Genomic DNA, 27,365 nt, shown 5'->3' with positions numbered 1-27,365 from the left:
TTCTCCCTAGATACATCAATTGCTTTACATTCAGGTCAATGACTGAACTCAGCACTCACGTAAGACTCTAGTTCTCTCTCGACTTTTCCCCCTCTCCTCTCTGAACCGTTACATTCATGAAGTAAGGTAAATTTGTCCTCCATTCAGCAGTCAACATTGAAGTACATTAACATCCGACAATGAGGGTCACCTCTGTGGATTGCTGTTGCAGTCAGGTTAATAAATGGGAGTGAAGAAAAATCTTTTTTTAATCCTTAAAATCTGATGTGACACTGGATGTTTATCCCTCCAGAAGTTTGGCTCTACACTTGACCCTCTCCTCAATAAATATATCATATAATTAGGCTATAAACAGACTATATTGTGCTTGCATGACTTAAACTACCACTAAGCATCTTACTACACATTTACTATAGCCCCCTTTTTTTTGTAAATCTACATATTGTAATGTTAAAGTTGAAATAATTTGCAACCGAAGTCGGCCTGTAAAGACAGACTATGTGTTTCAGTGTGCTGACATTTAATGTCAATGAAAACTTCTGTAGTCCTGTTTAGCCACTACTTAGCCACATAAGTGCTTTATAATTAAATTTTAGGACATTTAATGATGTATTTTCCGCCATAGAACAAAATGTGTAAATATTATTGGACCTTATTTTGGGCATTTGACTGAAAACCAATTCAGAAAACCTGTTGACTCTGAGACGAGGGAACGTGATGTGTGAAAATGCAAACTGATTTCTGGGCTTTATGACTACAAAGAGTGCCCCTTTAATATTGTAGAGATAAAAATGTGCTAATATGTGGGTTTACCCTCTACCACCACATCATATGATCCAGCCTTGCGCAGATAAACAAGCATCCTAAAAATATGAACATAAGAAACATCTGGGGGGTTTCCTGCGAGGAAATCTCATCAGTTGGGGTGTCTGGTGGTTTGATGTACGACTAAATAAAGCTGCAGTGACATGAAAGCTACAGTGAATCATCCTAAAAAAAAAAACCTAAGTGTCTGATCCTGGGAGTGCAGTGTGGTGTTGGCTCCAGCCCACAGAGGAGTGGGAGCCTCCACAGCCTCGCTCTGATTGGCTCTCACTCGGCTAACTCCATTTTGGAAAACAGCTGTTTGAAGACACAACCTTTCTCTCGTTGTTGTCCGGCGGTATCTCGAGATAAAAACCAACAAAAAAAATATAGCCAGGCTTTTAACACTCACTTCTTCAGTAGGGGGTTCTTCATTTTTTCCTCCACAGCAGCCCGCGTCGGTTTCAGTCCGGTTCGGCGTGCTGCGTTTTTGTCCGACCGCCAGGAAAACTTAACTGAGGATCCATGGTGTTAAATTTCCATTGTAACAAGTGGATAAGAGGAGGCGACCCGACCAAGGTTAGTGGCGGTCTTTTCTACAAAAAAAAAACCAAACAAAAAAACGACGGTTTTGCTTTGAATGTATCTACTTGGAGAAAAAAAAAATGGTGTGGTCAGATAAACCGCAGGCAGCTGCAGAGTCACGAAGCGACGTTTTGTATATGATTTTTAATGAGGCATTTTTCCAGCCAGCACACCGACTAACGTTCGACAATACATCTTTGTGCGCAGAGCCGTTAAGAGTCCAACTGTACACACGCGCATCTGTCCAACGGCTGAAATTAACGTCCGGGTGTCAGCTAATGTGCAATTACATTATGAATTGTAATGGTATTCACATTTTTTTTTGTCTCCCTCGAGTGGCATTCAAATGTGTCCATAATGCTAGTTGTCTATGTGTGTGTGTGTGTGTTCAGTTTGAAGGACTGGCATGCACGTTCTTCCCACACATTAGCTGCTGCATTCAGGGTAGCTAATGACAGCCTGGATAGCTTTTTGAAAAGCTCTCATCGACTGTGCTTTTTTTTTTTGCTCTGTCAATGCACCCAAGCAAGCAAGCAAGCCAACCTTCTCCCTCCCTCTCCCCCTTCCTCCCTCCTCCTCTGTAAACACAAATCAACTTCATCCTTTAAATTTCCTAACTCGATAGAATAACAACGATGACAGCAGGGTTTAATGCAATAATCTGCCTGCTGAGAGACAAATGGACATGTCAGTGCAGTCCTGGAGGCGAGTCTTGTAAGATGACAAGGCTGGATGGAGATGGGAGATTAAGCAGCAGGGCTGGTGGGGGGGCAGACTGGGACCCCCCACTTTGCATGAGTGTTGCTGGGCAGGAGCCAGCGTTACTGGGCATGGGGGACTGGCGAAGATAAATACTGGCCTCTTGCCTGCTGGTGGTAGTTTGCTTCACTGTCATCTGGCTGGCCGACTGTGACGGAAACAGTCTTCTCCCTGAGCTCGGTTTGTGGTAACATGTAATCTAGGTTCTTAAGATACACCAACAATCTTGATTATATTGAAGTGGCACAGCTTGGGAGTGTTGCAACATGACAACCAGCCTTATTTTAGACCAGTGTCAGCAAACAAAGCTGTATTGTGACATACCTTTACAGGGATAAGCTTAATGAAATCAGGGTGGAACTAAGAAAATGCACAAATGTTGGCACGGAACCTTTCCGCAAAACCACTGAAATGTTTGCATTTGTAAACATGTTCAGATGAGTGTTAAACCGCTTCACATCTAAAGCGATGGACCACAGCGATTCTACATTTGCATGAGGCAAAAAACCCCTGCTTGTCTTTGTGGTTAAGTTGGGACATTTCCAGCCGCGATTTTTGGCGGCAAAACCTGGTGTTTTTAATGAGCATTCGGGAGACCTCCAGCTGTGTTCGTGGTGACAAAAACTGATATTTTTGATAGGAAGTTAAGACATCTCCCGCTGTGTTTGTGGCGACAAAATTTGGTGTTTTTAACAAGTCCTCAGGATAGTTTCCAGCCATGTTTGTGGTAACAAAAACATTTTTTTTTTTTGGGCAAGAAGTTGGGACATCTCCGGTAGTGTTGGTGGCAGAAATGTACATTGGCAACATTTATTCTGGTGAGTGTTCTGGAAGCTGTTGCACATCAGTGGTGACACTTTAAATTCTACATTATGAAAAGTACAGCAAGCATTTTTCTGTCTGATTGGTTCCTTAATTAATTGATGAATTAAAGATGATTGGGAAAAATGGCATCACAATTTCCTCAAGCCCGTGGCAGTGATATCAAATTGCTTGTTTTGTCTTGTCCAACTCTCCAAATCATAAAGATATTCAGTAGAGCCTGAACGATATTTGACCGATTTTTGCGGCTGATGCCTGTACTGATTTAATGAAAAAAAAAATTCTGATATCCATTTATCAGCCGATACACACATATTATTTGCAACAGACACTCAAACAAACACTGAGAACTAGAACTAGGTAATGGAGGCAGGATATTTTACGGTCTAACAATAAACCTTTATTGTCTAGAATGACGTCAATGCAAATAAACGGTAGACCTTACGTGCAGTGTAGTAATTAGAATTTATACGAGGCAAAGTTTTCTGCATTATAATCTAAGAAAATAAAAGCTTTCATATCCGCACAAATCTGACATACGCTGTTACCGCCGATACATCGGTTCATTGGTACGATTCATCTACATTTTTTATATAGCCAAATATCACAATCACATTGCCTCATAGGACTTTACAATCTGTGCAGCAAGTGACATCGTCTGTCCTTAGACCCTCGATTCCCTCGAGTGAGGAAAAACTTGCCTGAAATAATTGCAATAATTATCAAAATAGTTGCAGTATGTTTCGACTGATCATTTCATCTAGTGTAATATGTTCGACAAAAACAAATGCACCTCATGTTTGCATGTTTTCCCACAAGCTCCAGCTGGAGGTAAATCTGTCTGGCTGCACTTCAAATGATGACATCATTGCTGGAGAAAATGTTCTTATTAAAGAGCATATGATTGGTGGCTAAATCACATGTCATAGGAGATTAAGCCACCTGAAGAATATCTGATTAAATTTAGTGTGATCCCTGCACTCTCATGACAGATATGTCCTTCTATGGAATAGCTCTTTACTGCGTCGTCTCCCCTCTTTGTACCAGCGAACCAAACATGGTCTGTTATCCTTCAAAATGGCCAGTGGGGGGGTGGAAAGCAGCCAGATCAGAGAGCGCAGTGATGCAAGAAAACCCCAGCTACTAGAGACACACATGCTCTGCTGACCTTGGACAGAACCCTGCAAAACCTTTCCTCCTGTGTTTCACTCATATTGACTGAGAAGAATAGGCCGACCACCTCCCATTGAGAATACATGTTTTGGCTGTTATGAAGGCTCGTCCTCAGGGGCCTTTGTGCGTTCTGCCTCTTCTAATCTGTGACACCGGTTATTCAGAAAGCGGCCAGATCATGAGTAATCAGGTCATGCTCGTACAGTTCTGATTATCTGCAGTGCTGCATGACCAACACTCTTACCAACACCGTTCTCCTCCAACTCCTTCGGTAAATAGACGTCATATCTGCGCCTGCTGAGAGCTGCCAACAATAACATGATTACCCTGAGAACATTCGGACCCTTATGTCCCTGAAGAGCCCGCATTAAATATACACGACTGGGGTAGGACGGTTACGGTGTGGTTGTTTCTGTCAGTTGTTTTTCCGTAAGTGGTCATCAGATTTTTTTTTCCCCCTGCCAGGCAGCTTTTTCTCCTTCTTCCACTTTTAGTCTGCCTGAAGGTTAAATGAGCTCTCCTCGATGCGTTGTAATACACATGGGTTATTTCATTCCCAGTTTGAAAATACGGCCCTTGAGGGGTGGACAATATGACCTAAAATTAAGATCACGTTTTTAGTTTTTCGTTTTTCGTTTTCTGTGGTGACACTTTTATAAATGGACGCTACACTCAAACATGATTCTACCTCTTTTCACCTGCAATGTAAGGGAGCCTATAAAAGAAAAAAGTATGTTTTTATTGGCTTCATACAGGAATACAAATGAGGATATGTCGGCCTCCACTTGTTTTGGTGTGATGGAGTAGCCTGCCTTGTGATGAAGGATTACAGAAATACTACTGAATGGATTTCCACGAAATTTGGATGGAAGAAAAATCCCATTAACCTTTGGTTAGGGACAAATCCAGGAATTTTTTTTTCACTCCCTTTTATATTGTGTGATAGGCCATCTTCAACACTTTTTGTTGATTTCTTGGGAAATAATGCCTGTATCTTGGTATAAAAAAATAGGCATTAGGTGGCCGGTATTTTTTCATTGTCAGATTTAGACAATGGGTAGGATTAATGTATCTGAACAGCATTTATTTGTAGAAAACCCAAAGAGTATGTCAGTCAGTGTACCATGGCGCTTTTCTTTTAAGTATGGAGTAACCAAAGCTTGCGTTGCAGTATTAAGTTCTGCAAAGCTCAAAGTGACAAAAGAAAGTACAACATCGAACCTTCTACTCTGGTTATTAAATCTACCTCAGACGAGGATAAATGTTCACACAATTTGTCTTGATATTCCCTGAATACTAAATACTTCCGACATTGTTTCAGTGTGCTACAACAGATGGAAAAGGGCAAAACATACAGGTGCCAAGCTTGACAGGGATCCACCAGGGAGTTTGAATTTAAAGTGCATCCTGCTTTTTATGTGGCTGACCCTTGATGCGAAAACAGTGCACAGTAAAATGGTTAGCGCACACACAAAAGACTTTTCAAGTTGTTTTTTGGGATGGTGGGAGTAGATGTTTGTGTCGGCTTTGCAGACAAGAACAGAGAAACTTGGGTTTGTACCTTCAACATGGAGTCGGTGTTTGTGAGGACATGTTTGGCCATTTCCCTGCATGTTTTCGAAGTCTCTCGAAGCACATTATTTTTTGATTTGTTAAAACACTCATGACAGCAATGAGTTATTTTGGAAATTCATGTCGTAACAGGACCTGACACTGATGACGGTGATAAAACCGGTAAACTGCCCACCCCTACTGGCCTTTCATGGGAATCTGAGGGATTCAAAGCTTTTCTGCAACAAGGGCAAGACATTACATGCTTAAGATAAAAATAGAATTCTATTCTCAGAATTCTTTCAAGTGTCTTCTAGATTTCTTTGAGATTATGTCCACAATCCATCACCTGCCTGAGACCTTGACATGATAAAGACTTTAGGGCTCAGAAAATAACAGGCTGAGTCCAGAGCAATGCAGCACGGTTTTTGGTAGTGTGTGTGAACACGGTACTCAGGGTCTATTTTTGTATGCGTCCCTCTGTGTAATCATGGGTTTAATGTGTACATATTTTGTGAAGAGGGATTTGTCAGTTCAACTGCGTCGACCTCTAACCACAGTCTTTGCCCTGTGTGCTGAGGAGTTAAGCTCCTCTGTTTTTAGCTCACGGACTTCCCCATGAGGAGAAAATGAGTGCTGTCACCCCGGCTTTTAATGTCTCATCATGTACCAGACAGAGTAGGCTTTCCAATGCACAAAGAAAATGTCAGACAATGAAAGAGTCTCGGATAATAAGAAAGAAACAATTATTTACTCCATAAATTCAAGTCTCAGATAGATATTTTCGGTGTTGTATAATAACAATGAAAGGTGCATAGGAACATAATTGGGTTTTATTGTGAGCAATTTTGTCTTTTTTTATTTTATTGGAGGCATTGTTTTATGATCTTGGTTTTAAGTTACTGTTAACCCTATTGTGAAGCATTTTGCAAAGACTGTTTTGATAACAGCAGAGGCACCGTAAACTACATCACCGATTGTCTCACTCATCTGTAATAACGATAATGACTGACATATAACCCGCCACCTGTGATGGCTTGCAGGTACATTTAATGCAATAATGATGCAGTTGCTATGAATAGCCACAGCCATGGGTGATGGTCGTGTGTAATTATAGCTGCTCTGGCATTGTTAGATGAGATGTACAGATGTGGCACAGTTGGTGAAATCGCACTTCTTCTCTGCCTCTTTTAATTGACACGTCGAACAAGTGGTGAGGAAGGCTTAAGTGTTGATATGAAAACAGGTGATTATTAAGGCCATGGTTGCACCTGTTATGGCTCGAGATGTGTCGTTCTACTGGTTTTACTACATAAAACATTAATGCATTCAGTGCCTGGAAACCAAATCTACAGCAGACAGAATACGCTAAATTATTGTTTGAACATATAAATAAGTGTTACTCTAGCTAGGGATACAACTTGTTGGTTGATCTATAGAACAGTAAAAAAAATAAGATACTACTATACAGGGCTGCACGAAAAATCGTTAAAAAATCGCGATCTCGATTCACACATACACATGATCTTATTTATACACATAGCGATTCTGAAGCATTTTATATCTCGAGCTGAATCACAAACAAATGCTCCTATTTTCCTCCCAGATTTTTTAAAGCGCCCCCAAACGCAGCACTGCCGCTGCCTCCTCCCTCAACTTGTGGTAAAGCATCTTTACAACATGTGATTCAGTGGAGGAAGGAAGCCCGCCTGCAGTTGAGTGTTTGGAAGGAGTGAGTGAGAGGCCGTTTTTAGACAGGGCAGCAAGCCGCCAATCTGCGAGTCCTTTGGGCGGCTAGGTCCGCGGTTTTAGACAGAGGGCGGCAAATTGAGGGTCTGTTTAGGTCCGCTGATTTGCCGCCTCGGAGGGTACACTTATTTCCACCTCGCCTGCTAGATGAGCAACTGGACAGCCACTGAGATCCGGGAGATGCTAGCGTCTCCTGTATCTCTAGCTGTTTAGTTGTGTTAGCTTGTTGTTGTAGCGCAAGCGAGAAACGGTCGCTACTTTCAAATTAAAAGCTCCCCGCTAAGAACCCAGTTCTAAACGCAAATGGTGTGCAATGTAAAGCTCATATTTTGAAGACAAATTCGTTATCAACTGTTCACAGCCCAACTTCGGGCTTCATGTCACGTCACATGTTTACGTGAGGAATATTACGCCTCCGTTTTAGAAAGCCGATCAAAGCAGCTATCACATATCACCTAGCCAAAGATACGGCCCCTATAAACACTGTACAACATGAGGGATTAAAGGATGCCCTCTAATTTTTTTCTTTTGTAAAAATCATTTCTCATCCAATGATAGAACTTGAACAAAACAAAAAAAACATTGCCTTGGCAGAGCCATACTACAATGTTTTTTTTACTCATCAGTGCAATAAACATTTTGTGAAAACATTGTGCCAGAGAATCGTGATCTCAATTCTAAGCAAAAAAATCGTGATTCACATTTTTTCCAGAATCGTGCAGCCCTACTACTATACTACTATACATATACTACTATAAAAATAGTAGATATTATGTTTTATTTTGGCACATACACTTTCTGTTGATAACTGTATGATACTTGTGCAACCTTTCCAACTTATTCCTAGCCTCCATGATACCTTGCACAAATCATGGGTGCGACTTCAGGTGCGTCTAGTCATTTAACCAGAAATGCCATTTTCCATGGTAACAGCTTTATATGAGTCAAACATGCAAGCAGGTAGCTGAAGACGGAGACATCCAGAGCAGATTGCTGGACCAATCTGACGAATCGAAGTGCAGCAGGCAAATGCTCGGATCGTCACAAACTAACATACTCAATTCCTTGCAGGGTTAACAGAGTAGTATGTACGGACATAGATGGACATTGTTTTTAGCAGCAAAAACATGAACGCTTGTGAGATACAGGCTGACAGAAAAGAGTTACTTTCCAGGAATAGTCTGAAATGTTTCTTTTGACCTTTTTGTACGCTGTGAAACTGGGTCAGCACAAAAATACTCTGACCACTCAGAATACAAACTGACCACAGCGTCTGCAGCTTCTAACTCGGTACGCTCACAGGGAAGGAGTCTGTCAAAATAAAGACATTTGATCTTGAATTTGGAGTATCACTTAAATTTCTGGTGGATTTAATTCCATCTGGCACAGGAATTGTTGTACTGACCCAGCCCATTTAAATGGCTTTGTCCAAAGCCCTGTTCTAGACATGGCAACCATTGTGGTGGGAGAGGCTGTAACTGCCAGCAACCCTGCAAACACTAAGTAGCTACAAAAAATGGATTGATATTACAAATCCATTAGTTATTGCACCATTTAAGAGACCCAACTCTATTTTCTGATGCATTTCCTCTTCCTGTTAATTGACACTATTTGGCGATGTTGCTCTGGAACGCGACCACACATCTGCTTTTCGGCGTTAAGCCATTTGTTTTAATGCAGTTACACCCTCCTTTTTTTTCGGCTGGATTGTGCCCACAGCATCTGCATACATTACACAGATAAGGTTGAGATGTTGAATAAACACAGTTTGAATCTATTTGGTAATAGAATTTTTAATCAAGCCTTATTATGTAAATGGATTCTCATCCCTGTGAATTGGTTTGGAAGTAAAATAGACTCGTCCTCTTCCAGTGAAAGGTGATTTGATGAGAATCTCTCTTCATGGAAAAAAAATCAGGTTTAATTATTTTAGATGGAGGAGCCCATTTCAAATTCCATGTGACGCGAGTGAAGTGAGAAAAATCGTGGAACTTTAAAAGTGACATGAGAGAAAAATGTTTGAGGTTAAAAGGAACAACATGACCTTCAGTGTTGACAGGAAATCAAACTGTAGGCTTGTGATCCGCTTTATGCTTCCATTTGATCCACTTTGGGAATTCACAGGCGCGCTTTGCTTTAAAATATTCAATTGTTTTTCTGTTTTCATGTGAATCCCAGGGGACAGGAAACAGTTCGCTCTGTTGACAGTAGGCTCGTCACAGGAACTACAGAGAAAATCATTGACTGTCATTAAAATTCACTTGACAGTGATGCATTAAAAGTGTATCCCAATTCCCATTCTGCTGCTAGAGGAAATTAAATGTGATAATTACTCTTAATTAAGACAAATAAATTGTTATTGTTTCAGGGCTTGTAGGTGAATTCTACATGATGACTGGAAGGTATTTAACCGGTTTTACTCAGTTTTTTTAAAAGACAGGGACTTCTCAAATTAAACTCAAATTATTTCCAATTTTAAAGTATATGTAACTTATTCGCCGTGGTTACTTTTTAAAATTCACAGTCAAGACAAGACAGAACAAGTGTGTGATGACCAAAAAAGTCAAATTATCTAAATTTAAAAGATAAAACCTTCAACCTTAAATATACTGTATGTATGTCATGTATCTTACAATGGACAGAAAAATATTTTGATAATTGATACATTTTTAATTGACCAACCAGTCACTGCTTCTAGCTTCTCAGTTTGAGGCTTTTATGGTCACACATACGCGATTTCAGGCAAATGACCATCGCCTGGTTGTGCTGAGTGTGGGCAGTGCAGGATGCAAGATGCACTGAGGGAAGGAGTCAACCACAAACACCTCTTTGCTATTGGCTGCGGCTGCGGCTGTGACTACGCTGGTCAAAGTTCACCAATATTGAACTCCACATGAAGCCAAGATGCAAATTTGCATTTTGCCTACGTAGAGAGGTACTGCCGCTGTTGATTTTGCATACATTTGTTACCTTTCCCTGATGCTTTTCCTAATCATATGTGATATTAAACTGAAAACTTTGTTGCAATTTGTTTAATTAATTGTGAATAAGTTGCATGTATATAGTGCTGATCTAATCTACCCACAACTCATGGCTCTTGCTAGCACATCACCAACGACCTGCTCAACTTCCTGAGCTATTGCTTTTAAATGATTCATTGAGAAAATATTCAGCAGATCAATGAAAAATAATTGATAGCTGTAATGTAGTTTAAAGTATCTTCACCACAACCAGCCTTTACATCAATTAGTGAGTGTTAACAGTTTCTGCAGTACTTTGATACTTTGAGTCCATTTGTCCTTTTCTTTGGTACTTCTGTATTAAACGAAGGACGATTTCTTGTAACAGACCATTTTAAAATTATTACATTTGTACTTTAACTTGAGTAAAGGGTCTGAATAGTCCCCCCACTGCTGTTGACTGCATTAGCATCAGAGTATATTAGAAAATGTTGTGTCCTGTACACCAACATGAAGGATGGTTTCATTATCTAGGTCTAGAGGAAAGTGCAGCAATTGCCTCTGCTCATTTTTGTGTTTGCTCGTGAGGAGGTTACGTGCAGCACGAGCACTCTTTATCCCCGTCAACTCAGCAAATCGAATCACATGACGCCCACATCCTCCTGGACTTGTGGGAGAAAAGTGTGATGATGCAGCCGAGTGGAATTACTTGGCAAACCTCGGACACAAAGTGGCCAACAGTATAGGTGAGCAGAGCAACTTTAGATTCATTTCAAATGCAGCAAAATCAGCAGAAATGGCTGAAGTAATCACATCTGTAGCTTTGGAAGTAAGCAAACCTTGGCTGAATAAAGTTTCAATTGCATGTGATGGGAGAGTTGAGGGTTAAATCCCTCCAACAGGTGGTGCAGAGAGGTCACCTGCAACCAAATCAGATATTCTGTTACATATCACAGTTGGCTAAATGTTTGTGCAAGCAGCCTAGCCGAGGAGGATGTCTTATATTTTCTCAAGTTCTCAAAAAAAGTAATGAAAACACTGGAGCCAGTGGGGGATATTTCCTTATTTAGAAAATCACAATAAACATGCATGCATTCCTTCCCTTCACCTCTCCTCCTCCGTCGGTTTGCTCATCCTCATGCTTCTGTCTTTTCCTTGTCCTCAACTGCTTTCCTCCCTTTCCTTATCAGCCTTCCTTCACTTCTCTCCACAACTCCCTCTCGCCATCATCCCATCTTTTCTCCTATCCCCACGTCTCCCTCTTGTCCACACGTCGTCCTCCTCCCCATCAACCCAAGGGTCCTGCTCAGCCTCCAGTGTGTGCACAGAGAGCCTGGGAAAAGATGGGGCATAAACAACACAGCAAACAAACCACCTGCTTCCTGCCGAGGTCTCGTGTTGTTAAATGTGTGGACAGAAATAGAAGCGGGCAACCTTGCAGTAGAATTAGAACAGATAGAACGGACAGTGGGAGGAAAATCACAGACCAGCAGAGCACTTATCCTCGGCACATCAAGCTCTGCGGCAGTTGATGTAGGAGCCAAGCCTGGGGACACCTGGGGACGTCAGGGATTCAGAAGACGACTAGTGGTTGATTAGTCACTTGACAGAAAATTAATCTAATTATTCTATACATCTATTTTATCTATACATTTGAGTGTGATTTATTTTAGTGTAATATTAGTAAACAAATATTGGTCAAACAATCTGAAGAGGTCACTTTCGGATTCAAGATATCGTGATGGATTGTGATTCTTTTTTACGATGTTTGGACCATTTTAGATTTAAAACTGAATAAAACTGCAAATCATTTTGACATTTGATGACCAATTCCTTCTTGTTATGATGGATTACCCTAAACTATAATTTTCTGTTGATCGATTAATCTACTAATTGTTATTTGAACCCATTAAAGCACGAAATTACATACGTAGCAGCTATTAAAATGTTGGAACCAGGACGAACTTCTGGGTTAGTCTGCAAAAATATTTCATCCCTGCAGCGCTCTGTATAGAGGTCAGCACAAATGGGCCAGGTCATGAACATGTACAGTTGAATTGATAAGATATAAGGTATGTACATAAGATAAGATACGGCTCTGAAGTCCTTAATAAAGATTGATAGAGAGAAGAAACTCTACATCAATCAATGATAGAAACAGTTGTAAGTTGTAGCCATAAACACACATTCCCATATTTTTGTCTTTCTTCATAATTTTCACATGATGAAGCTGGAAACAGATTTTTTGGCAGTAAAGCTTCATTCAAAACTGTTTAAATCTCAAAAATTAGATCAATTGATTGACTAATTGATATTTTAGGTCCTATGACAAGAACACTTTTTTATCAGAGAAGTTGCAAATTTATGCCAGGAGACAGACTGCAACTAGTGGTTATTTCATTACTGACTATTCTACTGATTATTTTCCAAGATTAATCAATCTATAAGATTAATAGAATGGTAGTTGCATTTTCCCTGGGCACAAAGTGATCTATTTAAACTGATGGCTTTTGCCATACAAATGGAAGATCATGTCCATCATAATTTCCCAGCGAGCTACTGACTTCTTCCAAAGACTTTTAATTACAATGATATCAAATAGAAAAATAGAGTGAATTATATTATTTAAAGGGAGCTTGAAAAATGACGGAGAAGATGAAATGGTTATCAGAATGAAGTCATTTCCACTAATCGACTGATCCTCTCAGCTCTAATTAAAATGATGGAAGCACAATATTAATGTGGTGACGTTTCCAACTAAAGTTAACGGAATAAACTGCGAAGAACAGACATAAAATATTAGTGGTTTTCTGAGTGTTTTGGCTCCTTCACTGCTTTTCCAGACACACAGAGGAGTCACCGAGATCTAAATATTTTCAACTTGGATGTAGCACCTTTTAAAAAAAAAAAAAAAAAATTCCAATCTCACATCCTGAACTTACAAATCCCCTTAAGGCTGCTTTAGACGGCCGTAAATTAGTCTGGCTTTTAAAGTAAACAAGAGAATAACTTTTCAGAGATGTTTGTGCCTGGGAGCATTAATCACGGCTCCCTGATTAAATCGCGAGAGACGGGGAACGTCCGTGTCACATGTTCGGTCGTAATGAAGTCCGTTTCTCACGACACATTTTGTTTTTGTAACAACACTGCCTGTGAAGATTCTCGAGCATCATGAGACTCCCAACGAACAGTTGTGACGCCGTGCGGAAACGGGAGATGTGAGAATGTTTTTTTGTTTTTTTTTCCGGGGGGGTTGTAATCACGGCCTCATTTTGGAGACCAGTTGAAGCACCTGCTCCTGACTCAGCTGTGAATCATGGTTGGTTGATGAGGCTCAGTCACACCCATCCTTTTCACACAAACACACACACACACACACACAAACACAAACCAGGGGATTCCCTATAGCTCGAGGCAGGGCATGCTGTTACTGTAGACTCGGTCTCATATGTCTGGCTCTCTGTCTGGCCACTCGTCTCAAGCGCCTGCACAGCATTGATCGATCACAGCTTATTTTGCAGGTTTTGGGCCACAGGGACACTCGCACAGGGGACACGGTGTTGTACATCTAACACCTCTGGTAATGTAGCCTTTCGCTTACCTCCGAACATGGATATAGGATTCTGCATGCGATCCTGTTACTTTGCTGTGGTTTCCGCGTTGTGTGAATTTATGATGCGCTGGTTCTCTCGCCTCAAGAACTGGTATTGATTGGCCCAGCTGTTGCCAAGTGAGCTGTGCTAACAAAAGGGAACATGGTCTACAGTGGAGGTATTATGTGTCTCTTCTGTGTTGTTTATGATGCCCTCCTGCCATCTGTTTTAACAGCTGAGGCGATTTAGTAGATTAACTGAATTATTTTAAGTGCACGTCTCTGCTGTGGTGTTTTGGCTTCCTAGTTTGTGCTCGGTTAGTGTCACCGAGAACAGATCTGTCTTTGATTACACATTTGATAAATAAATATGTTGTGAAAGATTTTCTTTTGTCAGCATGACTTTTCAGCTGCAGTCATCAGCGTGCGTATGAGGAATTTACTGGAAGCCATGAAAGACTTCCTGTGAATTGGACGGTCATGCGATTGTGGAGTGGTCATTTGGGTGGAGTCACTTAGTTATGTCATTTAACAACTTAAAGGAAAAGTTAAAAACTGTGACTTTTTTTTTCATCTTGTTAATGGATTTCTCGCTGGGATTTGGGTAGATTGACACCAACCTACACGTCTTTGAAGCTACAGCTAGGAGCCAATTCCGACAGACTTGCAGTTCCAGTCGACCAGTCGTCAATCCAGGAAGTTGCTGTTAGTCCGGTGTAACATGACGTGACTGAGGTCAGCCTCAGCCAGACAGTGTATAAAGTAGCAGAAACTGGAAACATTGAAGTCAAGTACCTCAAAATTGTACTTGTGCAGTGCTTGAGTCCCTGGATTGAGGGCGAGTCTCAACCCAGAATAGACCCCATTAACTTCTCGTGTGGATATGAAGGAATAAAGAAACAAGGCTGTTATTTGTACCTCCATATAGGCTACAGACATGGACAGATTATGAAACAGCTGGCCTCTGGGCACAGACATGTAAAGGGCCCTTTTATCCCTCCTACATCGCAGCAAGACACCCAGAGTCTTTGTAGCCATTTTGTGTTTATTCGTGCTTGTTTATGTCTCTTTATGGTCATTTTAATGAGGCTTTGTTCTCATTTTGCGTCATTGTACTGGTTTTGCATTACTGTGCGGTTGATGTGTCTCTTAGTCATCCTGTTGACTGGACAAGAAATGTTAACAGTCACGTCATACAGAGGCTCTAGTCCTGGGACCAGGGCCCTGAACCTTTACCTAGCGGGCCTGTTCAGTAGTATTGCTAGTTTGTTCAGTGCACTTTTATTATACGACCATTTTATCATTGCATTGTGCATTACATTAATGCTAAGGACATATCAATTTCCATTTACTACACTTGTGCAGAGTGCTCTCTCTCGTGAATGGGCCATATATAAAAACACAGTTATGAGTAGCATTTACCCACTGAAAGCACAGATGAGCCAATAAACCTACACCGCTGCATGTATGACAAGTAGAATTACCCATTATTCCAGCTCATAAAGCTCCTTAAAAACCACACCTTGCCATATTTATTCTTCCATTTGAATACAGATTAAAGGAACAAGATCAAACATACCAATTAGTGCAGTCTTGCTAAAGGATTTTGTTAACTTTTGACGGAGCCAGGCAAGCTATATCTCCCTGCTTCCAGACTTTATGCTAAGATGAGCTGACTGTATGGCTACTGGCTGTAGCTTCGTATCAAATGTCCAGTCATGGGAGTGATATTGATCTTCTAATGTAACTCTCAGCATGAAGGTGAATAAGAGAATTTCCCCACTGTCGAACTATTACTTTAGCTGTTGTTACAGTAATTGCCCTGCTAGATGGTTTATCCTGTACATTTATCAGGTGCTTTTTATGAAGCAGGAACATTGACTTGACATGTCTTGCACACTTAGAAGTATTGAAAGATTAGTTTGCATCACAGGCAGTATAGTTAAGTGCTTCCTTTCATATCGCACCGGCCTTTCAGTGGATGTGGGGATCGCGGCTTCATCTTCCACTCATCTTCCATCAGCTTTTCCCAAAGGTCCCATCCTCTGTTATCTGTATGCATCTTCTCGCTTTCATCATTACGCACACAACACATCGACTATGTATGCACAGCACAGCTACATGATGGATGAAGTTTCACAGTCCGCAAAACATTTCAGGAGCTTCACAGCAGAACAGCGTTGCAGCGTTCTCCTAAGCAACAGAGGTGGTTGGGGACTGGTTATAAAACGTCGAAAAACAAACAACAGAAAAAAAACACATGTAATGGCTTCATACAGCTCGTCTGGTGCAGTCCAAGTCTCTAAAGCCCAAATATCCCAAATTGATTTGCATTGGTTGCAAGCGTTGGATGTCCCGCGGTTTTCTCCTGTTACACATCACGAACTGTAGGTTCCTTCTTTATTTGTGTCCATTAAAACTCCCGTAGTTTGTTTAAGTCTCTTATGGCATCATTAGCCTGCTGTTAAAAGTGTGGGAATGATTTGAGTCCAATTGTCATCTTGATTATCAATTTAAAAACCCATCAAACATGCATTTAAATGTTTTACCCAATGAAGTGAGTGCAGAATTCAGCAGACCAGCAGCTGTTAACCTAATGCAGGGCGTGACCGTGTTTGCCTCGTATTAGCTTTTATTTCACCGTGACTTATGGATTTCCAGCCACAGCCAGTCAGCTGATGTGTAATGGGTTTTCTGTGCACTGTTTAAGACTCTTCCCTGGTTCGTTTCAGTGGTGATATGATGTGATCTTGTGACCTCGGCAACTGATCGTCATTCGGAGGATGAGACGTAAAGTCACTGTTTAACAGCAGCTCACCTGCCGCATTAATCCTGGTAACCTGGAGAACAAAGTCAAGAAGACCTTCTGCAAAGACGCTGAGCCACACAGGTGGTCTGTGATGCTTACAATCGATTTGTCTGACCACCGAGGCTCATGTTGCTTTAGTAGCCCGCTGCATCTCTGACCTTCTAATCCCCCGAGAGAGCAGGTAGATGTAGTCCGTCTTAACACCGAATGATCGGGCCTTACGTGACATCGTCAAAACTATGGAAAACGTACTCAGTTGTTTTTTTTCTTCTTGATTAAGTCAGTCGATTAATTTAGAGCATAATCTGTGGATTAATCGATAATGAAAAATAATCAGTAGTCTCTGGTTTTGGTTTTATACATTTTGTCCTTCGACTGTATGTGCTGTGACGGACATAAATAAAACTAAAAGCAGTAGTAGTAACGGTAGTCGGAGCAGCAGAAGTATGAGTATTAAAATTAGTATCGCATGACTAATTTTTCCTTCAAATGAGAAGTACTTTTTGTATGTTCCTGTTTACTCCTATTTCAGGATTTTTAAGTTAACTGTGAAATAGATACTTTGTGTGTTACGTTTCGGAAGTCTTCAGATTAATTCAACTGCATCACCGTTAATTAGAGCCGAAAACTTCCGACTTTTTTTAAGTAAAAATAGAAAACTTCTCTGGTTCCAGCTTCTTAAATGTGAGGAGCAGCTGTTTTTCTCTGTTTGATGTCGTTGGAAATCGTTGTGTTTTGGACTTTGGACTCAGTCAAATCAAATATAATTCCCAAATCAGATCTTTGATTGACGGTCTGTCCCCACAGTCATCTGTAAGTGATCAGATCGAATTTGACTGTCCATCAACCTTTCTGCAGCAGCCAGCAGACGGCCTATTTCAGCATCGGTCTGTGTAGTTCTCTCTCTTCTCTTCATTTGCTTCTCTTCGCTCTAGCAGCGTGTACTTTGCCCTCGCGTAATTGCACTTCTTTCGCTTTGGATTTCGCGTCCTCGTTGTTTGCTGTATTGCAAATGACACAAAGCGCCCAGACGAGGGCTGCACGATTTAATTTTCATCAGATGACGTCAGTAACAAATAATTCTCAAGCCCTGTACTGATAACATGACTGATCATTTCACATCTTTGAATTTCAAGAAGTTCCTAACGTTTAGTCACCTGAGGGTAAGAAAGGCTGAGATGTGGTGAGAGAAGATGGAGGATCTGATATTCCATAGCTCTGATACTGTAAAAATAAACATCTGCGTCAGCATGTTTCGCACTCTAGTCTACACTGCATGGCCCGGTTTGACAACTGCATACTGCATTTGCTGCACTTCTTCACCTTCTTCTTCTCTGTGTTTATTTGTGGTTTATTTGAAGGTGCTTCCAGCCATATTGGAGTGTGTAGAAGATTTTGTCTTTTGTTAAGTCAGTGACGGCAATTTGACCATATTCATAGTTAGCTGTCAACATCAGAGGTCTTTTTTTTAAACGGTGTGTTTGGCAAAAAGCCATTCACATGCATGTTTTTCTTTTTTTTTCTCCTGCACTGATCACTCTGAATTGATCACTGAAGTGCTCCACATTGTGAAGTGAAAAACCTCAACTCGAGCTGCTCCTCTGTAGCCTGCCGAGATAATCTGTCCAAGCCAGATTGATTTTTGATTTGGCTGGAGCTTTCTGAAGATGCGGCCCTGCCCGGACCTTTTGTTTTATTCATTAGTTCACTCAAGACTTCTCCACAGCAGCTGATGCTAATAGCCTTGGTCAGGCTTCTTATCTCCTGCTCTACGGATGATTCATAATGCCTTCAGGCGTAGGAGCTCAGTACGCTCATTTAGGATGGCAATTATGTGAGTGTCAGTGATCATCCTTGGTATCTGCACTCGGGGAAAAGGTGATGGAAAATTGCGTCGAATATCCAGTGTTATCAGTGACAGTTCTGCATGTCTGACAGAGAAGATGGTGGCTTTTTACTGCATCTTAAAGGTAATTGTGAAACTTAAAAAGTGCAAGAGAGGGAGAGAAGAGGTGGTCAGAACCTCTTTTAAAGTGGAGGAGCTTTGTGTCTGATCGTCTCCTCAGCAGGAAAAGTTTTATAAGTGTTGCCGTTAATGGCTGACTGCTCAAGAGAAGTTGCAATATTCACTCCACCAGGGGAAATAAGAACTTCACACCCAGCCCCGGGTCCCTTAAGAAGAGGAAGGATATGGGGCAAATATATACAATAGAGTTGAATGGGCAGGGCTTTTATTTATTTATGAGAGGAAGGCCGGAGAGGAAGAACAATGCTAATCCCGACGAGGAAATACAGCTCCCTTGTGTTTGAAGTGGGCTCGTTGTCAACCAAAGCAGCTGCTGACATCATGTGAACAGACAGTGCCCAGACCACATTTGACGGGGGCTGAGAGGCAGCGAGCGGGAGGGCAAAGAGCCGAGGCACACAAAGTGTTATGGTGCTGCTCTCGCTGTGTAACACTTAGCACTTGAGGGTGAATGGATGAGGACGGAGCAGCAGTCCGGGTCTGCTCGTAGTCAGCCGAGAGCAGATGAAGCACCTCTGAATACGTTGGTAAGACGGTTGTTAACTCTATCTTTTGATGCATTGTTTGACGAAGAGCTGTGACAGCTTGGTTCTTTTGATTAAAACAGCCATTTCCTTAATTTGAATAGCAGAAGGGGTTTTATTAGAGCAGAAACCATTAGATTTATAATTGCTTTAGTCATGTGTCAAGCACAAATGCTAATAAACTCTGGTTACAGCTTGTTAAATGTGAAGATTTAATGCTTTCCTCTGTCTTAAATCATTGTTGATTGGATATCTTTGGGTTTTTTGGCTTTAGTCGGACAAAACAAGACATTTGAAGATGTCACCTGAAATTCTGGGGGACTGTGATAGTCTCAGTTTTAGAGATATAAATATTTCAATATCGGATAATCAGCCGGTTTCTTCTTTGAGTAATTGTTGAATGCTCTTGTCTGTAAAATGTCAGAAAATTGTGAAAAATGTCTGTTAAAAGCCCAACGAGAGAACTTTAAATGTCTTTTTCTGTCGGGGCAAGAGTCCCAAACCAAAAAGATATTCAGTTTATTATCATGTAGCACATAAAAAAGCATTAAATCCTCACATTTGAGAAGCTGAAACCAGTAAATGTTTGGGATTTCTGCTTAAAAAAAAAATTAAGTAATGGATTATTTGAGCAGGCCTGATCGTTGCAGCCCTGCATTATTTACTGGTTTTTGACATTTCATAGACCAAATGGTAAACTGAGAAAAAAAGGATAGATTAATCATTAATGAAGATAATACTTACTTTTGGATGCATTTTAACTCATTAACTGCATTATCACTTCAAACTTAAAGGCAGAGGATGAAGAATTCAGGGTTGAAACGGCCAGTGGAAAAGTTCAGTTGCCACGAGAGGCCGGTGAGACTCACGGAGGCTTTCTGCCTCGTCAATAAAAACAGCAGAATGAGTTGACAGACTAGAAATTGGCTTCGTTGCTGATTTGACATCCATTAGCGCCGTCTACACGACCAGTCTTTGTGTGGGTTATTGCAGATAATGTGAGTTTATTACACACAAATCAGCCTTAAAAGGCTCCAGCGGGATGGTAGTGAGCCTGCCTCTCTAATGGGCCCGCTGTAAGTGGCTCTGCTGACTCATACTCGCCCTGGTGATCTCAAGGGCTTTTGTTCCTAATTTCTCCATGCCAAAACCTCTCCCGCTCCATGTCACCTCGCCCAGCGTGGTCGCTGCTCATGTTCAAACATGTCATAAAGTGAACCCCCGCTCTGCTTTTGCCTTTATTCACAGTGAAGTCACGGTCCTTTTTGTGTAGATATGACAGCACAGCCTCTACCCCAGAGCCGAGGATTTACCAGAATGTGAATTAGGACGTGTTCCTGAAGTACCTTTTGTGGCGAGAATCCCCACATTGGATACGGCTCCGCACATATGGTGCGGAGCAGGAAGGGCAAACGGAGTTCAGCTCATGATCTGAGCTGCAGCCATTTCCCTTTGAGGATTGACTTGTTATTGTCTTGGGTGAAAATACACACCTGTGACATTTGTCTCGCGCTTGTGTTTCTAGCTGCAGCTGTGTCGAGTTTCCCTGCGTATACCCAACCCCCCCCCCCTGGCCTTTCACATAAAGACAGCCTTTTTATTTAACTGGGACGCGCACTTTGAGAGCGCTATAAGTCATGATTTCAGGAATGTGGTCATGAGATACTGTTTATGTGAGAAAGCTGTAAATGATGCAAGGCTGGCATCAAATTTGTAATAGGACAGCGATATAACGCCCACAGTATGCCTTTAAGAGGACATGCTGTACTGTACATACTGTATACCATCTAAAAAGAGACATGGAGGGGTAAAAGACAACACATTTGATAGTCCAGCTAATAATTTGAGTCATATATCATGATAAACTCCCAAAGATGTGTAATCTCCAGCTTCTCAAATGTGCGAATATGCCGCTTTCTCTGTTTCATATTGTATAATGAATACGTTTTAGTTTTGGACTGTTTAAAAACAAACCCCCTCGGGCTCTCAGAAACTGTAACAAATGTCACTGTTTCCTGACATTTCAGTCCACAGACTAAACAATGAATAACAAAAATATCACTGTTCAATGCAACCCTATGTGGGGGCTATGATTACTCCTTCATCAGCTCAATTGCAAGTTAGTTCAGTCGCACAGAAGGTCATCAGTGTCGTTTTCAGATCCCGAGCTCCCAAACCACTTTACATGTTCATTTGCATTATACAAATCGCAGCAGGTGAGCAACAACAACAACCAGCCCACTCTGCCTCAGTCAGTCAGCCGGCACAACAAAAACAAGTCCATCATCACAGTGTGGTTTGTGGGTATCGGGGATAAAGTGATTTCTAAACTGCAGCCCCATTAAACAGCTTCTGCCACAGCTGAGACCAGGCAGGCAGGCAGGCAGAGAAGAGTGTAAACACGTGCCGAAGGGCAGAGCATCCCTACCACCACCACCACCACCACCACCATCATCATCATCCCTCCATGGAAACCTGTTAATGATCTCATGGCAGGATTTGATCCACATGCGCGAGCAAGCCGACTAATTAAAACAAACAAATGGCAATTAGACGAGGTCCCACAAGCCACATAACAACTGGGCCAGTGTAGTAGAAAAAGACAAACACGACACTGCAGCAGATACACAGGCAGGTCTGGCTGATGGGTAGCAAGACTGAACAGCGAGTTGTAGATTGAAATCGGTGCCTGGAAAGAGTGCAGTTATCATAATCGCGGAAGGTGCAATTTTTGAAGAATAATTTCATCCCAGAAATTGTGATTCAGCCATTATCTTCTCACCCCCGTTCAGATGGAAAGACAGAGGAGGTGTCAAAGTCGGCTAAATGTTTCTGGAGCTGCGCAGCAAAACGAAAAATGCAGCTTGATAATATTTTCTGTGCTAAAAAAAATAAGTAGTGGACTGTTTCTTTTGCTGGTTTGAACATCTGTTATGGTTGGCTTTGAGTCTGTTTTTGCAAAAATCATCACCTCATTGATTAACTGATTTATAGACTTTCAGCTTGACACTAAATTAGTATGAGTTGTCTGTCAGGATTCAACAGATACGTTATTATTATTTTTTTCTTTTTCCAGATTATTAGTTATCAAGGTGATCAACGAGTATGTTTTTTGTTTTAAACAAAAATACATTTGCAGTACAAGAAAAAAACTCACAAAACTTAGTGGTCAAATTTAGAATTACCATCAATGAAATGTAACCAAGTGAATTTTCTGCTACTTTACACTTCTACATTTATTTTATAACTTTAGTTACTTTGCAGATTTATATTATTGAGTGTTGATTGGTTACACGTCACAAGTAATGAAAGAGAGAGGAAGCTGCATCAGAGCCAAAGTAGTGCATTTTTTATAGTATATATTTCAAGATTTTTATATATTTTTTTTGGCATAGACACCTTTATTAAGCAGTAGACAGATAGGAAATATGGGAGAGAGAGGGGGATGTGACATGCAGCAAAGGACCTCCGGGCGGAATCGAATCGGGGTCGGCTGCGTTTTATGGCATGCGCTCTAAACACTCGACTACCTGCGCGCCATTATTGTATATATTTCATACAAAAAACACTGATGGACAGGCAATTAAACAATTTAAACATAATGTAACCTGCTGATGAAAATGTTTTTCAGTAGAAACAAAAATGGCTTTTCTTTAATTTCCTGCTCAATAATACGTAGACCACTAACTACAATTGAAAGAGTTAAATTTATTAGTTTAACGAAAACTTTTTACAGATATGAGATGTTTTCCTCAGGTTGTGCAGCACTAACGAGTAGTTAGTGAACGCCTCAGTTGTTTGAACTTCACCTTGTGTAAAAGGTAATACTGTAGGTGTAATTATGAACCTGTGAGACACGGGCATCCCACGGTGATATGGCTCACTAATGACTGTACAGCCCGGCTATCTAGAAACCAATCTAATCGAGGATCACACCACCATCTGCAGTCGGGAACACAGAGTGGCTCTTGTGTTTGGATGAAGTACTCAGGGAAATGCCAGCAGCCCAGAACCCACTGACATTTCCTGAGGTACCGCTCTTACCTACAGGGGCTTAAAGATTGCCCTTTACTGGAAAATTCACATTCCCAAATAGCGCTGCCTACATCTGCGTGACTCGTGACCTCTCGGGGAATGACCCCGGGTGCTTCCTCTTTGGCACGGATCACACATTCTGTACATAAAAGAAAGAAAACAATTGTGGGACCTTTTGAATGATCCTAAAAGAATGCGAGCGAAAGAGTTTGGGAACAGACTGGCCCCGGGTCAGCGTGTCGTAGCCGAGTCTGCCAGCTCGTTTTTATTCCTCCCTCACTCTTTCTCTTGTTTCCCCTTCGAGACTCGAACCTCCTCCATGTTTCTGCGCTGAGCTGCTCAGCTGTTCTGTCGTAGACGAACCGTTGCATGATTTATAAGAGGGTATGTCCATATCTGTAATACAGTTTGTCGCGCTGCCCATGTCTGTGCTGGACTGTGTGTGTGTGTGTTGGGGGGGGATCTTCAGGGACTGTTCAGAGGAGCAGCTGTGACGAAATTCGCAGTCTGGTACTAGGTTTCCTTCTGCTTTTCTCCGCTGCAGGCAAACGACTTCCCACTACTACTTTCTCATCTTTTCTCGTCTTTTTTTCTTCTTTTGTGGAGCAGTCTTATTTTTTGTCCTCTCCCCTCTGAGGATTTACCAGCTGTATAGTGTTTTAGAGTTTGGCAGGATCCATGACCTAGTTAAAAATGGACTGAGAACAGGAAACAGAAGAGGAATGAATGGCTAATGGGAGCTCCACTTACTTTTTTTGCTGGGGCTTTTTTCTGGCCCCACCTCTGCTCGTGCTCTGAATGGCTTCAAGCTCTTTTACTCTTGCTATCCGTATTGATCAGTGCTCTTTCCAGCCTTACGTTTTTTTTTTGTTTTTTTTTCTAAATCCTTGCTGTGTAAGTACCTTTTTAGAACTGAGAAATGGACTCCAGTAAAGGTCTAATGCAAGAGGAGAGATTTTCAGCAGGTTTTTGTTTTTCCTGATATAATTAGGACAAGCAATTAACACAGATGTCAGTAGTGTCATTAATCGCCGTGCGGAAATAGTAATGGAAATTATTAACACCTTCGTTCTCCCTTTTATTAAATCTCTCTCAGCTGTCGGCCTTTCAGTGTTTCTGAAGTGCTCCCTTTCTGCCTGCTCTCTCTGCTGTGGACATCCTCAGTTTCATCTTAAATAGCTCAGCACTGATTTTTCTTTTTGGTCTCCAGCCAGTAATCCTGTGTGTCACGTTGATAAAGTAGAATTTCACGGGACACAGTGGTCCGTCCTCCCACGGGTCAGCGGGGTGATTTATTTGCTTCTTGCAACACCTCCGCAGCCGTCTGACTTCCTTCTCTTCCCTCTGGCAGGTGTAATGAGAGCGCTGGTCATGGACAGATGATGGACGTGGAGACGTCGTACTCAGACTTCATCAACTGTGATCGCACAGGCCGCAGGAACGCAGTTCCCGACATCACAGGGGAGGGGGAAGGAGCGGCCAGCACCAGTGAACTCACCAAAGACCTGGCGGAGATGGACCTGAAGGCAGCAGGTCAGTAAACCCACATCTGAACACTCATGAGAAGGCAGAGGGAATGTGCATACATTTGTGCATAACAAACATTGAAGACCTGGGGCTGGTTTCACTGAGATATTTTAGACTATTCTTTGATTGAATTAATGAGATTATGAGTGTTTAGGGTATCCTGCTGAACATCAGGCTCCAGACGATTGCATTTCCAAGTTCCAAGGGTTAAAGGTGGAGATCTCCCCGTTTGCAATGGCACCAACCATTCAAGACCCCATACGTGATCGGTTATTGTCAATAGTGTTTATGTAAACAGACGCAGCTGGACATTTCCAATACGCTGTCTCCAGCTGTGGGGATTTCTCTTCCCTTAGTGTGACAGTCCTGCTATTATCACAATGCTGTTTGCCAACAATCTGATGGAGATGGAAAAGCATGAACGCTCAGTTAGTTCACGACGTCACGCTTTCAATTAACGGAAACGGGGAAAAAACCCTTGACCTGGCAACCTCTGCTCCTACCCTACCAGTCTGCTCTGATATTAGAGGAGCAGTTTTACATCTAGTAAACTAAACTAGTAGAAATAGTTTTATGCTTGTTTTAACGACAGAATTTATCTGAAATGTGTCCGTGAAAAACCTCATTTAGAGGGCCATGTCGCCCTAGCACTTTGCCCTACCCCTCTGTCTCAGGTCCACACTGTTACTGGAAGTTTTTGTATTGTTACGCTTTTTTCTGGAAGTTCCCTACTAAAATATCCTTTAACTGTTAAATTCCTCGGCATTTTCCGCTGGCATGAACAAAGCTAATCGGTCTGGTGCGGATGCTCGATCAGCCATGTTTTCTAGTTTGAACAAAGTTTTACTTTACCCAGAATTCATGCCAAATTCTTCCAAATGATGATTGCTTTTTCTGTGAAACGCATGAATTTATACGTCTATCTTAAGTCTGACGTAGTTTGATCGAACACTCATAGTCAGTGTCTGTCTTTGTGAAGCCGGCTCCTGGACCTCAGCGCACCAGAACATCAAAATACCAAACAGGTGGTGTGTCTCAGCTGGAGTCGATTATGCTGCTTTGTTGCCCTCAGTGTTAAATGAGTCGTAACGGCAGCACAATGACAGATAGCCTTTGCTTCCTCACCGTCAGCAGAGTGTCAAGTTGTTAGGAGGAACATGTCTGAATATGACGCACATGGCCACAGTCTAACCATTGTGTATTGCATCATTGTCCTTGCTGACTTCCTTTTCAGTCAAAGACAAGTTTCCCATGAAATGATAACCACTTTGCTATAAATCAAACTAATTCAGCTGCAGTCTGGTGGGAAGACTCATCATGCTTGACACTGTGTTGCTACAGGAAGTTGTTGTTCCTTCCTTACGATTGTCATTATTTTTTTTACTTTCTGGAGCCTGAAAGCAGAATTATCACTATTTAGAAATGCCATAAAGAATAAACACAGTGCTTCACAGATATTGTTTTTTATTCCTCCAGAAGGAGACCCGGGGGCCTCCCCTGCCCCCGAGGCGGAGGGCTCCACCAGCCAAGACGCCCAGGGAAGTGGAGGCCCCTCCTAAACTCAGCCAGGGACCGGAGGGGGGGCAGAGCTGAGGAGCGGAAACGAGTGAAAGTGGGGAGACATGGAGAAAGGAAAGAGAGTGTATATTGGTTGTCCTAAGTGGACACGAGGACACCTTCGCTCACTGCCGGCCTGTTTGGAGCTTCATCGGCCCAAATGTACGCCTTTTCATTGGATCAGATTGTAACACGGGGAGCAGGACGGAGTAGAACTGACACCTGAGATTCTGCTCTTTCGCTTCATCCTCTGTTAGTCATTTATATTCCCGACGAGACAAGAAAGCACAGAAACTTTGAAATTGTTTGTGGAGATGGACCGAGCTGAACAGAATTCATTTGTAACACTCGAAACATTGTTCTAATACTGAACGGTGTCGTGGAGGGAGTATTCATAATCATCTGTTTGTCATTTTCTTTTTTTTTTATGTATGTGTGTGTGTGTGTTTGTGACCCTCTTGTTCAAATTCATCGTCAAGTCTTTTCTTTTTTTTTATTTTTAGTAACATAGTTGCCATTATACTGTCGTGTACGGACTTCATATTTATTGCTAAATGTTCAGTGATAACTTTGTGATAGCAATTTTCTTTGTGTAATAAAATACTTATGAATTACTGTAACATTTGTATTTAATGTTTTCACGCGAAGCAATTTGCAGGTCTCTGTTGTACTGAACACAAGCAGGTAAAGCAGCTTTAGAGGTGCAGAGTTCCACTCGACTAGAATTAATGAGTTCAGCGCTGAGTTCTTCCAGAGCCATAAATATTATTAAATGCAGCTATTGTGTACATTAGCACGGCTACAGGAAGCCAGTGCTTACATTTCTACCAAGCGTGGACGCCATGTTCCCATTTATCTCTTTGTACAATAAAGAAACAGAGGATGACAGAGC

General features: G+C 41.6%; 1 protein-coding gene across 5 annotated transcripts; it reads left to right on the top strand.

The window, feature by feature from the left end:
• The first annotated feature begins 1,046 nt into the window (after window positions 1-1,046).
• On the top strand, window positions 1,047-27,093 carry pkig (protein kinase (cAMP-dependent, catalytic) inhibitor gamma). 5 transcript variants are annotated; one of them, XM_030422416.1, is made up of 3 exons: window positions 1,047-1,383; window positions 24,741-24,922; window positions 26,393-27,093. In XM_030422416.1, exons 2-3 carry the CDS (start codon window positions 24,769-24,771, stop codon window positions 26,473-26,475), a joined length of 237 nt encoding a protein of 78 aa, XP_030278276.1. In that variant the 5' UTR covers window positions 1,047-1,383; window positions 24,741-24,768; the 3' UTR covers window positions 26,476-27,093. The 5 variants fall into 5 exon arrangements, with proteins under 5 accessions (XP_030278276.1, XP_030278278.1, XP_030278277.1 ...); XM_030422418.1 differs by lacking the exon at window positions 1,047-1,383 and adding an exon at window positions 13,875-13,983; XM_030422417.1 differs by lacking the exon at window positions 1,047-1,383 and adding an exon at window positions 19,203-19,357.
• Window positions 27,094-27,365: the final 272 nt, after the last annotated feature.

The sequence above is a fragment of the Sparus aurata genome, chromosome 7 (genome assembly GCF_900880675.1).
Source record: "Sparus aurata chromosome 7, fSpaAur1.1, whole genome shotgun sequence".
NCBI lineage: Eukaryota > Metazoa > Chordata > Actinopteri > Spariformes > Sparidae > Sparus > Sparus aurata.
Note: the sequence above shows the minus strand (reverse complement) of the source record. Positions and strands in the feature narration are given on the sequence as shown.

What these genes read in the sequence shown, in the direction of transcription:
- pkig (XM_030422416.1), top strand. Translation starts at nt 24,769, where the DNA reads ATGATGGACGTGGAGACGTCGTACTCAGACTTCATCAACTGTGATCGC. An exon ending in GATGGACCTGAAGGCAGCAG is followed by an intron (nt 24,923 to 26,392) that starts GTCAGTAAACCC and finishes TTATTCCTCCAG; the next exon opens with AAGGAGACCCGGGGGCCTCC.